Source organism: Oncorhynchus tshawytscha, linkage group LG15 (assembly GCF_018296145.1).
Source record: "Oncorhynchus tshawytscha isolate Ot180627B linkage group LG15, Otsh_v2.0, whole genome shotgun sequence".
Lineage (NCBI taxonomy): Eukaryota > Metazoa > Chordata > Actinopteri > Salmoniformes > Salmonidae > Oncorhynchus > Oncorhynchus tshawytscha.
In genome coordinates, this window is record NC_056443.1 from 1,664,568 (window position 1) to 1,682,675 (window position 18,108).

At 45.4% G+C, this 18,108-nt stretch overlaps 1 protein-coding gene across 1 annotated transcript in view; it reads right to left on the bottom strand.

Annotated features, from left to right (window-relative positions):
* The window catches only part of LOC112267806 (ankyrin repeat and sterile alpha motif domain-containing protein 1B), a 326,014-nt gene that overhangs the window by 13,612 nt on the left and 294,294 nt on the right, over window positions 1–18,108 (bottom strand). Inside the window, 6 exon segments of the mRNA XM_042297888.1 lie at window positions 2,719–2,886; window positions 3,214–3,351; window positions 4,420–4,506; window positions 6,800–6,871; window positions 13,565–13,690; window positions 14,351–14,392. Of these exon segments, the coding sequence (XP_042153822.1) occupies window positions 2,719–2,886; window positions 3,214–3,351; window positions 4,420–4,506; window positions 6,800–6,871; window positions 13,565–13,690; window positions 14,351–14,392 (633 nt within the window).

Below are 18,108 nucleotides of genomic sequence, written 5' to 3' on the forward strand. Positions count from 1 at the left end.
CCGATCTACACTGCTGAACCACACTACAGCTCCGATCTACACCTCCACTACACCTCCGACCTGCACCTCCACCACACTGCTGAACCACACTACAGCTCCGATCTACACCTCCACTACCCTCCACTACACCCTGATCTGCACCTTCACCACACCTCCACTACACCTCCGACCTGACCTGCACCTCCACTCCGACACCCTCCGACCTGCACCTCCACTACACCTCCGACCTGCACCTCCACTCCGACCTGCCTCCACCACCACCGACCTGCACCTCCACTACAATTCCGACCTGCACCTCCACTGCACCTCCGACCTGCACCTCCACCTGCACCTCCACCACACCTCCGACCTGCACCTCCACCACCCCTCCGACCTGCACCTCCACTACACCTCCGACCTGCACCTCCGACCTGCACCTCCGACCTGCACCTCCACCTCCACCGCACCTCCGACCTGCACCTCACCTCCGACCTGCACCTCCACCACACCTCCGCACCTCCGACCTGCACCTCCACTACACCTCCGACCTGCACCTCCACTACACCTCCGACCTGCACCTCCACTACACCTCCGACCTGCACCTCCACTACACCTCCGACCTGCACCTCCACTACACCTCCGACCTGCACCTCCACTACACCTCCGACCTGCACCTCCACCTGCACCTCCACTACACCTCCGACCTGCACCTCCACTACCCTCCACCACACCTCCGACCTGCACCTCCACCACACCTCCGACCTGCACCTCCACCTCCACCCCCGACCTGCACCTCCACCTGCACCTCCGACTACACCTCCGACGCTGCACCTCCACTACACCTCCGACACCTCCGACCTGCACCTCCACCACACCTCCGACCTGCACCTCCGACCTGCACCTCCACCGCACCTCCGACCACCTCCACCGCACCTCCGACCTGCACCTCCACCACCTCCGACCCTCCACCACACCTCCGACCTGCACCTCCACCGCACCTCCGACCTGCACCTCCACCACACCTCCGACCTGCACCTCCACCACACCTCCGACCTGCACCTCCACCACCTCCGACCCTCCACCACACCTCCGACCTGCACCTCCACCACACCTCCGACCTGCACCTCCACTACACCTCCGACCTGCACCTCCACTACACCTCCGACCTGCACCTCCGACCTGCACCTCCACTACACCTCCGACCTGCACCTCCACTACACCTCCGACCTGCACCTCCACCTCCGACACCTCCACCTTCCGACCTGCACCTCCACTACCTCCGACCTGCACCTCCACTACACCTCCGACCTGCACCTCCACTACACCTCCGACCTGCACCTCCACTACACCTCCGACCTGCACCTCCACTCCACACCTCCGACCTGCACCTCCACTACACCTCCGCACCTCCACTGCACCTCCACCTGCACCTCCCTGCACCTCCACTGCACCTCCGACCTGCACCTCCACCTCCCGACCTGCACCTCCACCTGCACTCCACACCTCCGACTCCGACCTGCACCTCCACTACACACCTCCGACCTGCACCTCCACTACACCTTCGACCTGCATCTCCACTGCACACCTCCGACCTGCACCTCAGCTGCACCTCTACTACACCTCCGACCTGCACCTCCACTACACCTCCGACCTGCACCGCAGCTGCACCTCCACTACCTCCGACCACCTCAGCTGCACCTCCACTACACCTCCAACCTGCACCTCCACTGCATCTCCACTGCACCTGCACCTCCGACCTGCACCTCCACTACACCTCCGACCTGCACCTCCACCGCACCCCGACCTGCACCTCCACCGCACCTCCGACCTGCACCTCCACTACACCTCCGACCTGCACCTCCACTACACCTCCCTCCACCACCTCCGACCTGCACCTCCACCTCCACTACACCTCCGACCTGCACCTCCACTCACCTCCGACCTGCACCTCCACTACACCTCCGACCTGCACCTCCACTACACCTGCCTGCATCTCCACTACACCTCCGACCTGCACCTCCACTACACCTCCGACCTGCACCTCCACCACCTCCGACCTGCACGACCTGCACCTCCACCACCTCCACTCCGACCTGCACCTCCACTACCCCTCCGACCTCCACACCTCCACTGCACACCTCCGACCTGCACCTCCACCTGCACCTCCCACTGCACCTCCACCTGCACCTCCACTCCCTGACCTGCACCTCCACCTGCACCTCCGACCTGCACCTCCACCGCACCTCCGACCTGCACCTCCACTACCACCTGCACCTCCACTATACTCCGACCTGCACCTCCACCGCACCTCCGACCTGCACCTCCAACCTCCACTACCTCCACTACACCTCCGACCTGCACCTCCACTACACCTCCGACCTGCACCTCCACTACACCTCCGACCTGCTCCACTACACCTTCGACCTGCATCTCCACTCCCTCCGACCTGCACCTCAGCTGCACCTCCACCACCTCCCTGCACCTCCACTACACCTCCGACCTGCACCTCCACTACACCTCCGACCTGCACCTCCACTACACCTCCGACTTGCACCTCACCTCCGACCTACACCTCACCTCCGACCTACACTACAAGCTCAGTGTGGCCAAGACACACACACACACACACACACACACACACACACACACACACCAGACCACAAAGGTGAGAGGTCGTGGTGGAAGTTGCAGTAGAGGGTAAAGGTTAAACGGAGGGTATAAATTAGTGTCATTACTCACAGACTTGCGGATGTTGACGCGGGGCTTGGGGACGGGCTTGTTGGGCTTGATGTCGAAGCTCTCTGGCAGTGTGGAGGAGCCATGGCCACTCTTCCTGGCCTGCAGGGCCAGCTGGTAGGCTACTTCAAAGGCCTGGCCCAGGGTCAGGATGATCTCATACGCCAGGTTCTGTTATAAACACACACACACAAACACGCACGCACACATGCACACACACAAAATGTCATAAACCCACACATACACACACATACGCATGTATGAGCACGCACTTACGCACACACACACATGCAAACGCACACTATGTCAAATCTGCCATTTCATCATAACAGTAGTTCTCAAACCAGGAAGTAACTAATTAATAAAGACACCCCTTCACAGACAGAGGGTGCTGTGTGTGTGTGTGTGTGTGTGAGAGAATCACCACGTCGACCTCTTCACAGACAGTGTGTGTGACTCACCACGTCGACCTCTTCACAGACAGTGTGTGTGACTCACCACGTCGAAGGCAGTGAAGACATGGCAGTAGTGGTGGCTGGACTTGAGGTCTTTGGTGATGTAGGCAAACGTGGACAGATCCTCAGGATCCTGGGCCGCACATGAGATGTTACGGATCTCATGCTCAGCTATGATGTTCTAGAGGGAGAGACAGAGAGAGACAGGGGGAAGGAAGGAGAGAGTGTGGGAGAGAGAGATAGAGAGAGAGAGAGAGAGGGGGGAGGGAAGGAAGGAGAGTGAGGCAGAGAGAGAGAGAGAAGGAGAGAGGGTTGGAGATCTTTAGAGAAAGCTTATGTGATGGAAGTTCACTGTTCATCTTGTGAAACTGACAATGTTATTTTTTGCTTCCACCCAGTGCTGTTCAGTTCTTACTCTCAGTAATGGTGCTTCCACCCGGTGCTGTTCAGTTCTTACTCTCAGTAATGGTGCTTCCACCCGGTGCTGTTCAGTTCTTACTCTCAGTAATGGTGCTTCCAGCCGGTGCTGTTCAGTTCTTACTCTCAGTAATGGTGCTTCCACCCAGTGCTGTTCAGTTCTTACTCTCAGTAATGGTGCTTCCACCCGGTGCTGTTCAGTTCTTACTCTCAGTAATGGTGCTTCCACCCGGTGCTGTTCAGTTCTTACTCTCAGTAATGGTGCTTCCACCCGGTGCTGTTCAGTTCTTACTCTCAGTAATGGTGATTCCAGCCGGTGCTGTTCAGTTCTTACTCTCAGTAATGGTGCTTCCACCCGGTGCTGTTCAGTTCTTACTCTCAGTAATGGTGCTTCCAGCCGGTGCTGTTCAGTTCTTACTCTCAGTAATGGTGCTTCCACCCGGTGCTGTTCAGTTCTTACTCTCAGTAATGGTGCTTCCAGCCGGTGCTGTTCAGTTCTTACTCTCAGTAATGGTGCTTCCATCCGGTGCTGTTCAGTTCTTACTCTCAGTAATGGTGATTCCACCGGTGCTGTTCAGTTCTTACTCTCAGTAATGGTGCTTCCAGCCGGTGCTGTTCAGTTCTTACTCTCAGTAATGGTGCTTCCAGCCGGTGCTGTTCAGTTCTTACTCTCAGTAATGGTGCTTCCAGCCGGTGCTGTTCAGTTCTTACTCTCAGTAATGGTGATTCCACCCGGTGCTGTTCAGTTCTTACTCCCAGTAATGGTACTTCCACCCAGTGCTGTTCAGTTCTTACTCTCAGTAATGGTTCAGGAGGAAAGAAAGCCTCTCACCTTGTTTGTAGCGTCGATGAACTTGACTCCCTTGTAGGAGACGGACAGAACAATGGTCGGGACTTTCTTCATCTGTTCTGTAGACTTCTGTAGAGTGGAGAGAAAGATGGAGAGAGAAAGAGGGGGAAAAGAGGAATCTGAGTTAACACTTGATGTCAATTAGACTAATGATGGCCACCAACACAAGGCTAACAAGACGGTCTCACCGTCTCCCTCCACAGCAGAACGATAAAGCCCTACAATAAGAATCTCTTCACAATATAATACCATTTTAGAGAGAGTGGGAACTACGGTTGCAAAACTTTCAATAAATTCCGTTTTCTTTTCAGAGATCCTGGGTTGGAGGATTCTGGATTTACGACTTATTCCCTCCCGATTCCGTGAAACCTTAAACCGGGATTTCGGGAAAGGCAGGGAATTTATTGAAAGTTCTCGGAATTGTGCAACCCCAGTGGGGACAGATAGAGATGAGAGCTCAACAAAGCTTATAACGAGATAGAATAAGAGGGAAGGGGTGGGAAGAGAGAGAGAGAAAGATGAAATCAACGCAAGCTTATAACTAAGCAGAAAAAGAGGGAGACGGGGATGAGATCACTGCACAGAGAGAGCCAGCCTATCAACACACTCTCCTCTTTACTAGCAGAATCAATTCCAATCTTCTCAAAGTTCAAAGGTTACCCCGTTACTTATGGAAAACAATGGGTGCAAATGACATTTTCAAAACGTATAGATTTCCCCCTTGGAGGCCCAATAAAACTATCAGCTTTCAACCCATAAATATTCCTCCTATATTCCTTTCTTCTTTCTATTCCCACCCAGACTTACTATCACCCGCTCTAGTCTGACAGCGGCATGTTTCTTTCTATTCCCACCCAGACTTACTATCACCCGCTCTAGTCTGACAGCGGCATGTTTCTTTCTATTCCCACCCAGACTTACTATCACCCGCTCTAGTCTGACAGCGGCATGTTTCTTTCTATTCCCACCCAGACTTACTATCACCCGCTCTAGTCTGACAGCAGCATGTTTCTTTCTATTCCCACCCAGACTTACTATCACCCGCTCTAGTCTGACAGCGGCATGTTTCTTTCTATTCCCACCCAGACTTACTATCACCCGCTCTAGTCTGACAGCAGCATGTTTCTTTCTATTCCCACCCAGACTTACTATCACCCGCTCTAGTCTGACAGCAGCATGTTTCTTTCTATTCCCACCCAGATTTACTATCACCCGCTCTAGTCTGACAGCGGCATGTTTCTTTCTATTCCCACCCAGACTTACTATCACCCGCTCTAGTCTGACAGCGGCATGTTTCTTTCTATTCCCACCCAGACTTACTATCACCCGCTCTAGTCTGACAGCGGCATGTTTCTTTCCCCTTCTCCCATTGTTAAGCTCATTATGCGCTGCCGCAGTGGGGAATGATGTGACTTCAAATCACTATCACCCTAGTACCATTATTCCACCTGTCAGGGATTTCATATATTCAACAGATCCTGTATGAATTCCTCTCCTCCTCTCTCTCTCTCTCTCTCCCTCCCTCCCTTCCACCCCCCACCCCCCCTGCTCTCACTCTCTGTGTTTCTTCAACATCAGCATATTTCTAGTGCAGCGGTTCCCTGTCAAGATCACGGGCTTATGAGGGCCGACAAACGCAGCGCTGCGAGACACAAAGACAGAAGACGGGGGAGCAGAGGGAATTACATATGCACATGGACCATGTTGATACTGTGGCCACAAGCATGGAAATATAGAGAGAAAAGAGGAAGAGTGATGGAGAAGGGGGGGGGGGGTATAACAGGACGCAGGTACAGTAGGTACATCGAGAGCGGAGCTCCAAATTTAATGACCCTTGAAGTCTGACAATAAAAACAACAGCATCAATCGTTTTGGCAGATCAAGATAAACCGAGAGGGAGGGGAGAGGTAGAGAGAGGGAGGGGGAGAGGGAGGTAGAGAGAGGGAAGGGGAGAGGGAGAGGTAGAGAGAGGGGGGGAGGGAGAGGTAGAGGCTCTCTGCTCTCCTCAGATGTGACCAAACAGATTAAGATGAGGAGGAGAGAACACATATTAATAGTCTGCTTCCTCACTGCAGTAACTCAGTAGAGAGAGAGAGAGATAGATTGAATGAAAGTGAAAGAGGGTGAATGAACGTGAGAGAGGGTGAATAAAAGTGAAAGAGAAGGTGAATGAAAGAGAAGGTGAATGAAAGTGAAAGAGAAGGTGCATGAAAGTGAAAGAGAAGGTGCATGAAAGTGAAAGAGAATAAAAGAGACAAGAAGAGATGGAGGTGAATCCAGGTTAAAAATGACACAACAAGTGGTGGTTAAAGTGGTCCCAGTTTCTCTCTCTGGGTGGTAGTGATGTGCCGGGCCCTCTTACCCTCATCTTGGAGCAGGCGTCTTGTGTTGACTCTGTTCCTCTCAGCTCTTTCACCAGCATGGAGCCCAGGTACTGTCAGAGACATAAAGGTAAACAACGGTAGCATTCACATTCCATCCTAGAGCTATTAGACAGACACATGAAGGATCATAGAATCATTCAATGTAAGATGGAAACTTAAATGATCAAATAACTTAACTCCCAAAAGTCTAATACTTCAATTTGGAAGAAAACAACAATATTCTGCTGAGATGATGACTTCACTTGCTGTGTGTGTGTTGCAGCTAGCCAGCCAGTCGCATAATAACGCAGTGCTTTCTGAAGTCATTAAAACAACCTGGAAATCGCCAGTGTAAACAGGGCTGTGGCGGGCAGGAAATGTGCAAAGTGGGGAGGTCAATAAGTGAGGACCTAGTTCGTGAGGACACAGTCCCAATTTAATAAAGGTGGTGTTTATGGGGACAGTACTTACGGGGACATTAGAGCTAAAGGGATGTAATGGGTGTACGATTAACTGCTCAGCGCGCCCACTGTTGATTTGAGAGCTAAAAGCCCCAAAGAGGATTTTTTATAAGATGTTCTGACACCCAAAGTGTAAACATTGATCGTTTTATACCTCAACCCCCTGACCCTAAATCATTCACCCTTCAGGATATGCTTTTGAAAAATGTAAAAAGATCCTGTTACAGTGTCAGGGTTGTGTCGTCTGAGGCTGAAAACGTTACAGAGAACATAGTAATAACATTACAGAGTGAAAGCGCTACAGGGCTTTGGGGAACCAGTATTGACCGATTATACAGTTGGGATTATGTGTGTCATTCTAGCCATGTAAGGATGACGTAAGAGCGCTGTCAAAAGAACATCATCTAAAGAGGACACGTTGTGATAATGTTGGAGCAACATCTTAGCAGCGTTTCCCTTTAAGAGTACAAACAGTCCATTCATTAAAGGGAGTGCATTTTCTTGCTTCTCCTGTGTTAAAATGACATTCAACAACCATCACACCCTAGAAATGGACAATGTAATCATGCTCAACATTAAACCCTAAAGTGGTGAAATTATGTTAGGGTATTGTCTGAGGTTTAATTTGGACAACATTGAAATAACGTTAGGACATTATCTGGTGTAATAAAGAAGGTATGTCAAATATAATGTGATGACATTTGGCGGTCTAAGAATGTTAATAAAGAAAGTATAATAACATCAGAGCTGGTCTATAATAAAGAAAGCATAATGACATCAGAGCTGGTCTATAATAAAGAAAGTATAATGACATCAGAGCTGGTCTATAATAAAGAAAGTATAATGACATCAGAGCTGGTCTATAATAAAGACAGTATAATGACATCAGAGCTGGTCTATAATAAAGAAAGTATAATGACATTAGAGCTGCTCTATAATAAAGAAAGTATAATGACATGGTCTATAATAAAGAGCATGAGCTGGTCTATAATAAAGAAAGTATAATGACATCAGAGCTGGTCTATAATGACATCAATAAAGAGCTGGTCTATAATAAAGAAAGTATAATGACATTAGAGCTGGTCTATAATAAAGAAAGTATAATGACAGAGCTGGTCTATAATAAAGAAAGTATAATGACATAGAAAGTATAATGACATGAGCTGGTCTATAATAAAGAAAGTATAATGACAGAGCTGGTCTATAATAAAGAAAGTATAATGACATTAGAGCTGGTCTATAATAAAGAAAGTATAATGACAGAGCTGGTCTATAATAAAGAAAGTATAATGACATTAGAGCTGGTCTATAATAAAGAAAGTATAATGACAGAGCTGGTCTATAATAAAGAAAGTATAATGACATCAGAGCTGGTCTATAATAAAGAAAGTATAATGACATCAGAGCTGGTCTATAATAAAGAAAGTATAATGACATCAGAGCTGGTCTATAATAAAGAAAGTATAATGACATCAGAGCTGGTCTATAATAAAGAAAGTATAATGACATCAGAGCTGGTCTATAATAAAGAAAGTATAATAAAGAAAGTATAATGACATCAGAGCTGGTCTATAATAAAGAAAGTATAATGACATCAGAGCTGGTCTATAATAAAGAAAGTATAATGACATCAGAGCTGGTCTATAATAAAGACAGTATAATGACATCAGAGCTGGTCTATAATAAAGACAGTATAATGACATCAGAGCTGGTCTATAATAAAGACAGTATAATGACATCAGAGCTGGTCTATAATAAAGAAAGTATAATGACATCAGAGCTGGTCTATAATAAAGAAAGTATAATGACATCAGAGCTGGTCTATAATAAATGACAAGTATAATGACATCAGAGCTGGTCTATAATAAAGAAAGTATAATGACATCAGAGCTGGTCTATAATAAAGACATCAGTCTATGGTCTATAATAAAGAAAGTATAATGACATCAGAGCTGGTCTATAATAAAGAAAGTATAATGACATCAGAGCTGGTCTATAATAAAGAAAGTATAATGACATCAGAGCTGGTCTATAATAAAGAAAGTATAATGACATCAGAGCTGGTCTATAATAAAGAAAGTATAATGACATCAGAGCTGGTCTATAATAAAGAAAGTATAATGACATCAGAGCTGGTCTATAATAAAGAAAGTATAATGACATCAGAGCTGGTCTATAATAAAGAAAGTATAATGACATCAGAGCTGGTCTATAATAAAGAAAGTATAATGACATCAGAGCTGGTCTATAATAAAGAAAGTATAATGACAGAGCTGGTCTATAATAAAGAAAGTATAATGACATCAGAGCTGGTCTATAATAAAGAAAGTATAATGACATCAGAGCTGGTCTATAATAAAGAAAGTATAATGACATCAGAGCTGGTCTATAATAAAGAAAGTATAATGACATCAGTCTATATAATAAAGAAAGTATAATGACATCAGAGCTGGTCTATAATAAAGAAAGTATAATGACATCAGAGCTGGTCTATAATAAAGAAAGTATAATGACATCAGAGCTGGTCTAATAATAAGCTGGTCTATAATAAAGAAAGTATAATGACATCAGAGCTGGTCTATAATAAAGAAAGTATAATGACATCAGAGCTGGTCTATAATAAAGAAAGTATAATGACATCATGGTCTATAATAAAGAAAGTATAATGACATCAGAGCTGGTCTATAATAAAGAAAGTATAATGACATCAGAGCTGGTCTATAATAAAGAAAGTATAATGACATCAGATAATAAAGCTGGTCTATAATAAAGAAAGTATAATGACATCAGAGCTGGTCTATAATAAAGAAAGTATAATGACATGGTCATAATAAAGAAAGTATAAGCTGAAAGTATAATGACTCAGAGCTGGTCTATAATAAAGAAAGTATAATGACATCAGAGCTGGTCTATAATAAAGAAAGTATAATGACATCAGAGCTGGTCTATAATAAAGAAAGTATAATGACATCAGAGCTGGTCTATAATAAAGAAAGTATAATGACATCAGAGCTGGTCTATAATAAAGAAAGTATAATGACATCAGAGCTGGTCTATAATAAAGAAAGTATAATGACATCAGAGCTGGTCTATAATAAAGAAAGTATAATGACATCAGAGCTGGTCTATAATAAAGAAAGTAAAGACATATATATGACATCAGAGCTGGTCTATAATAAAGAAAGTATAATGACATCAGAGCTGGTCTATAATAAAGAAAGTATAATGACATCAGAGCTGGTCTATAATAAAGAAAGTATAATGACATCAGAGCTGGTCTATAATAAAGAAAGTATAATGACAGAGCTGGTCTATAATAAAGAAAGTATAATGACATCAGAGCTGGTCTATAATAAAGAAAGTATAATGACATCAGAGCTGGTCTATAATAAAGAAAGTATAATGACATCAGAGCTGGTCTATAATAAAGAAAGTATAATGACATCAGAGCTGGTCTATAATAAAGAAAGTATAATGACATCAGAGCTGGTCTATAATAAAGAAAGTATAATGACATCAGAGCTGGTCTATAATAAAGAAAGTATAATGACATCAGAGCTGGTCTATAATAAAGAAAGTGACATAATGACTATAATAAAGAAAGTATAATGACAGAGCTGGTCTATAATAAAGAAAGTATAATGACATCAGAGCTGGTCTATAAAGAAATAATGAATCAGAGCTGGTCTATAATAAAGAAAGTATAATGACATCAGAGCTGGTCTATAATAAAGAAAGTATAATGACATCAGAGCTGGTCTATAATAAAGAAAGTATAATGACATCAGAGCTGGTCTATAATAAAGAAAGTATAATGACATCAGAGCTGGTCTATAATAAAGAAAGTATAATGACAGAGCTGGTCTATAATAAAGAAAGTATAATGACATCAGAGCTGGTCTATAATAAAGAAAGTATAATGACATCAGAGCTGGTCTATAATAAAGAAAGTATAATGACATCAGAGCTGGTCTATAATAAAGAAAGTATAATGACAGAGCTGGTCTATAATAAAGAAAGTATAATGACATCAGAGCTGGTCTATAATAAAGAAAGTATAATGACATCAGAGCTGGTCTATAATAAAGAAAGTATAATGACATCAGAGCTGGTCTATAATAAAGACAGTATAATGACATCAGAGCTGGTCTATAATAAAGAAAGTATAATGACATCAGAGCTGGTCTATAATAAAGAAAGTATAATGACATCAGAGCTGGTCTATAATAAAGAAAGTATAATGACAGAGCTGGTCTATAACAAAGAAAGTTTAATGACATCAGAGCTGGTCTATAATAAAGAAAGTATAATGACAGAGCTGGTCTATAATAAAGAAAGTATAATGACAGAGCTGGTCTATAATAAAGAAAGTATAATGACATCAGAGCTGGTCTATAATAAAGAAAGTATAATGACATCAGAGCTGGTCTATAATAAAGACAGTATAATGACATCAGAGCTGGTCTATAATAAAGAAAGTATAATGACATCAGAGCTGGTCTATAATAAAGAAAGTATAATGACATCAGAGCTGGTCTATAATAAAGAAAGTATAATGACATCAGAGCTGGTCTATAATAAAGAAAGTATAATGACATCAGAGCTGGTCTATAATAAATCCTCAACTCTATCCTCTTCCTCTGTACACTGCTTACATCCTCAACTCTATCCTCTCTATCTCAGTGCTTAACGCTCCATGCTTTTTTCTAAATGTGTTTATTTCTCCCTCCCTCCCTCCCTCCCTCCCTCCCTCCCTCCCTCCCTCCCTCCCTCCCTCCCTCCCTCCCTCCCTCCCTCCCTCCCTCCCTCCCTCCCTCCCTCCCTCCCTCCCTCCCTCCCTCCCTCCCTCCCTCCCTCACCTTTCCTCCCTCCCCCCTCACCTTTCCTCCCTTGCTTAATCTCTCCATCCTTCGCTTTCCCTCCTTTTCTTTCTCTCTCAGATTCTCCTCTATCTCACTTCGTGGGGCCATGTGGAGCTTCAGTCCTGTGAGAGTGGTTGCTTGGCACCGATTATTTTATTTATTTACACTTTCTCTCTCTGCCTTCCTTTCTCCCTCTCTCAACCCACACTACCTTATCCCTCACTCTCTCAACCCACACTACCTTATCCCTCACTCTCTCAACCCACATTACATTTTCCCTCTCTCTCTCAACCCACACTACCTTTCCCTCCCTCTCTTAACCCACATTACCTTTTCCCTCACTCTCTCACAAACTCTCTCGCTTACTCACACTCACTCACTGTTTCTCTCTCTCTTTCTCTCTAATCCTCTAGCCCCCTCATCTCCACAACAGCAGGTCTGAGCCAATCACTATGCACAACTGAGCAAGAGTCAATCACAATTCAACACGGCTGGCCCGAGAGCCAATGGGAGCCTCCAGACTCCAAATGGGAGCCAATCATCTTCCCGGTGATTCATCAGCTGAAAGTGGGTAGTAATCAGTGTTACATGGCTGCTGGGGCTAAGCCAATCAAATGTACATGTGCTGTATCCTTGGTAACATGGCTGGTTTTATGTAATGGGAGGCTAAAATTACTGCAGCAGCATGAATAGCTTGGTGCAGTATTGATCGAAGGGTGAAACATGATTTTACTCCTGAATACCTCCAGTGTGTCAGTTAGGTAACACAAGTGCAGGTACTTTAAGTCAGAGGGCATAACATATGTCAGCTATAGGCCAGGGCTAGAGTAGATAGTAGGATTGTGGAGAGCTGTCAAAGAGTATTATGGAGTGTCAGTGTGTGTGTGTGTGTGTGTGTGGGGGGTCCCTGAAAGTGTGTGTCTTGGACCCCTTGACAGACAGGCCATCTCTCCCACATTACTGTAGAACAGTATTATTCAAACCTTTTCAGCAGGGACCCCATTCTTTCCACCACAATTTCTGGTTGAATTTTCTTACCAATCATTTTTTTACAACCCCACCCGAACCCAAATACGACACAACCTTAAAATCTGTACATTTTTACATCAACAAATAATCTTCACTATAGTTTCTTCTCTTATCAAAATACATTTACTCAATAAAATGGTATTTGTTTGTACTATCTTCCTGAAAAACGTATATTGTCCCATACAATAATCTGTACTCTAAATGTTTAGTTCCTTTTTATTGACCCCACTGATGTTCCCCTAGCGGGGTCGCGACCCCGACTTTGAATACCGCTGCTGTAGAATATGATACGATGCTAATGTAGCGTTTTGCATGCATACACATTCACAAGCATATCATACATGCATGAAAAGCATACTAACACACACACACAAACACACACACAGTATAACGTAGGGGCAGGACTACTCACGTAAGCTTCATAGTCACACGACTGGAAGATGAGTTTCTCAGGGTGGTGCTGCCAGTACTGCACTGGAGTGGACGAGGTGGCCTCGTTGGGAGGACGCAACGTGATTGGCTCGCACCATTCGCCTTGCTGTAACGACAGCCAATGGCAAGATCAGACAGAGGCCACGGATGAGGAATCACAGACGATTACAAGGAAAAGGATTGGGCACAAACTTAAGTCAAGCATATTCTGAGCTGATACATCTAGTCTGTCAGATATGTGCTGCCGTTTGCTCCTAACCACATGGCACTTCTATGATGTAACAGGTTCTATCCAGACTGACTGAACATGAAAAGCTTAACAACAACGCTTCAACAACATTTCAAAAACATTTTGAGACCTCACTGTGTTTCTATGGATCATCCTCTCCTAATGCTAAGTGCATTTTAACAGTCTTAGAAAGGTCATATTTAAATGGCTTTTCATACTGTTTAATTCCCCTAGCTAGTGCTATGATGCTCACACCTCCCCTGGCACTGTGTGGAAAATCCCCTGTCCTTCTTTCTTTCATCCTATTCAGCAGAAACAGGAAATTGATATGTATTTAGCTTCAGTACTTTTCCCTTAGCCAATATGTTCTAAATCAAATGGAAACGATCATGAGTAAATGGATTTGTACTATCAACAAATATAATGTACATTTATATCACATACATTGACAGTTGACTGTTTGTCGCGTACATTGACATTGTCACGTACATTGGCAACAACAGTATTTGATGCACACTAGCATCACAGACAACTTACAGTATCATTTCTTGCAGAAGGTCTTTCTCCAACATCATGAGACTGATAAATAAATAAATAGAAATAAGATCCAGGATCAGGACAACAAGAAGTTGGTTGATAACATAGAGTTGGATAGAGGGTGCACTTGCCACAAAGCCTGTTTTAGCATGGGCAGCGCCATTGAGGACTTTCATCAATGGAGATAGCCCTCAATGGCGCTGCCCATGTTGTCATAGAAACCATTATGGCAAATATGCAAAGATGTGGCCTCTATCCAACTCTATGGTTTATAATAATCAAGCAGACGATAATCACACAGGCAATGTTCACAACAAGGCTGGAGTGTGAGGAAATCCTCCCGACACAGTTTCATAATCAAAGTCCCATGACAGGTGCTGATATACTACTATACGGGAGTGCTTGTTTGTTTGTGTGTCACATCCATCTGCGTCTTAATGAGATACTCTGGAGGTGAGGTAATCAGGGATAATGACATCGGGGTAAATAGCTGCAGGGTGAGCCCTAGAGGAGGATCAGAACAGGTAATCTACTCCAAGACACTGGGCTAATCAAACTGATCTAAATGACAGAGATAGATAGAGAGGGGGGGCAGAGAGAGAGAGGAGGGAGGGAGAGAAAGAGAGATGGGGGGGCAGAGAGAGGGGGAGAGAGGGAGAGAAAGAGAGAGAAGGGGGGAGGGAGAGAAAGAGGGGGAAGAGACAAAGATAGAGACACAATTGGCAAAACACAATTATATAAAGACCAGAAAGAGCACAGAGAGAGAGGGAGAGAGACTCATTATCCCTGTAATGGGGCCCAGGGCATGATCTCTGACTGCCTCAGTAGCAATGGGGGAGTAGGGCATGATCTCTGACTGCCTCAGTAGCAATGGCGGGAGTGGGGCATGATCTCTGACTGCCTCAGTAGCAATGGGGGAGTGGGGCATGAGGGGTAGTAGGGCATGATCTCTGACTGCCTCAGTAGCAATGGGGGAGTGGGGCATGAGGGGTAGTAGGGCATGATCTCTGACTGCCTCAGTAGTAATAGGGGAGTAGGGCATGAGGGGTAGTAGGGCATGATCTCTGATTGCGACTGCCTCGGTGGCAATGGGGAGGGAGCAGGGTATGATCTCTGACAGCCTCAGTAGAAATGGGGGGCACAGGGCATGATCTCTGACTGCCTCAGTAGCAATGGGGGAAGTAGGTCATGATCTCTGACTGCCTCAGTGGAAATGGGGAGTGGGCAAGGCATGACCTCTGACTGCCTCAGTAGCAATGGGGGGAAACAGGGCATGATATCTTACTGCCTCGGTAGCAATGGCAGGAGTAGGGCATGACCTCTGACTGCCTCAGTAGAAATGGGGAAGGCATGGTCTCTGACTGCCTCAGTAGCAATGGGGGAACAGGGCATGATCTCTGACTGCCTCAGTAGCAATGGGGGGCATGATCTCTGACTGCCTCAGTAGTAACGGGGAGGGAGCAGGGCCTGATCTCTGACTGCCTCATTAGTAATGCGGGGGGGTAGGGCATGATCTCTGACTGCCTCAGTAGCAAAGGGGGAACAGGGCATGATCTCTGTACTGCCTCAGTAGTAATGGGGAGGGAGCAGGGCATGATCTCTGACTGCCTCAGTAGTAATGGGGAGGGAGCAGGGCATGATCTCGGACTGCCTCAGTGGCAATGGGCGGAGAGGCAATGTGGAGGGAAAAGGGGGAGAAAGGGAGAGATGAAGGAAAGAGTGGAAAGTAAAACAGAGAGAGAGTATGTGAGAGTGAGAGGAATAGAGAAGTCTCCATAATGCTCTCCTCCACACGACCTTGCTGACTCACTGCACTCACCTGAGTGCTGCTCTAAAGAGGCCAATGTTGTGAGTCGTGACACAAACGCACTTCAAGGAGTCAGTCGTGTAGAAACACAAGTGTGTGTCTGGTGCGACAAGCTCTGTGAATCACACACACTCTCACACACACTCTCACACACACACTCACACACACACTCTCACACACACTCTCACACACACTCTCACACACACTCTCACACACACTCTCACACACACTCTCACACACACTCCGGATGGACCCTAATCGGGGTAGACCAAAGGAACGCTTTAGAGAAGCTGCTCTCCCAGATGCCTCTGAGTCGCAGACCGTGCTTTCATAGGTTGGTGGAGAGGTTCAATAGGAGGATCATGGATTTTGGTAGAGGTTACCATACTGTACCATGCATGCTAATATTCAGTATATTCGGAAGGTATTCAGACCCCTCGACTTTCCACATTTTGTTTACGTTACAGCCTTATTCTAAAAATTATTACATTGTTTTTCTCTCCATATCAATCTACACACAGTACCCCATAATGACAAAGCAAAAACAGGTTTTTAGAAATGTTTGCACGTGTATTAAAAATAAAAACTGAAATATTACATTTACATAAGTCAGACCCTTTGTACTTTGTTGAAGCACCTTGGCAGCGATTACAGCCTCAAGTCTTCTTGGGTATGACGCTACAAGCTTGGCACACTTGTATTTGGGGAGTTTCTCCCATTCTTCTCTGCAGATCCTCTCAAGCTCTATCAGGTTGGATGGGGAGCAACGCTGCACAGATATTTTCAGGTCTCTCCAGAGATGTTCGATTGGCTCGGCTGAGCCACTCAAGTTCATTCAGAGACTTGTACCGAAGCCACTGCTGCGTTGTCTTGGCTGTGTGCTTAGGGTCGTTGTCCTGTTGGAAGGTGAACCTGGTGCAGGTTTTCATCAAGGATCTCTCTGTACTTTGCTCTGTTCATCTTTGCCTCGATCCTGACTAGTCTCCCAATCCCTGCCGCTGAAAAACATCCACACAGTGCGATGCTGCCATCACCATGCTTCACCGTAGGAAATGTGCCAGGTTTCCTCCAGACGTGACACTTGGCAGTCAGGCCAAAGAGTTCGATCTTGGTTTCATCAGACCAGAGAATCTTGTTTCTCATGGTCTGAGAGTCTTTAAGTGCCTTTTGGTAAACTCCAAGCAGGCTGTCATGTGCCTTTTACTGAGGAGTGGCTTCCATCTGGCCACTCCACCTTAAAGGCCTGATTGGTGGAGTGCTGCAGAGATGGTTGTCCTTCTGGAAGGTTCTCCCATCTTCACAGAGGAACTCTGTAGCTCAGTCAGAGTGACCATCGCGTTCTTGGTCACCTCCCTGACCAAGGCCCTTCTCCCCCGATTGCTCAGTTTGGCCGAGTGGCCAGCTCTAGGAAGAGTCTTGGTGGTTCCAAACTTCTTCTATTTAAGAATGATGGCGACCAATGTCTTCTTGGGGACCTTCAATGCTGCAGAAATGTACCCAGAAATGTACCCTTTTGGTACCCTTCCCCAGATCTGTGCTTCGACACAATCCTGTCTCTGAGCTCTACGGACAATTCCTTCAACCTCATGGCTTGGTTTTTGCTCTGACATGTCAACTGTGGGACCTTATATAGACAGGTGTGTGCCTTTCCAAATCATGTCCAATCAATTTAATTTAACACAGGTGGACTCCAATCAAGTTGTAGAAACATCTCAAGGATGATCAATGGAAAGAGGGTGCACCTGAGCTCAATTTAGAGTCTAATACCAAAGGGTCTGAATAATTATGTAAATAAGTTATTTATGTTTATTAATTAATTTGTAAAAATTTTTTATCAAACATTATTAAAAACCTGTTTTCGCTTTGTCATTATGGGGTATTGTGTGTAAAGTGATGAGGAAAAATGGTTATTTAATCAATTTTAGAATGAGGCTGTAATGTAACAAAATGT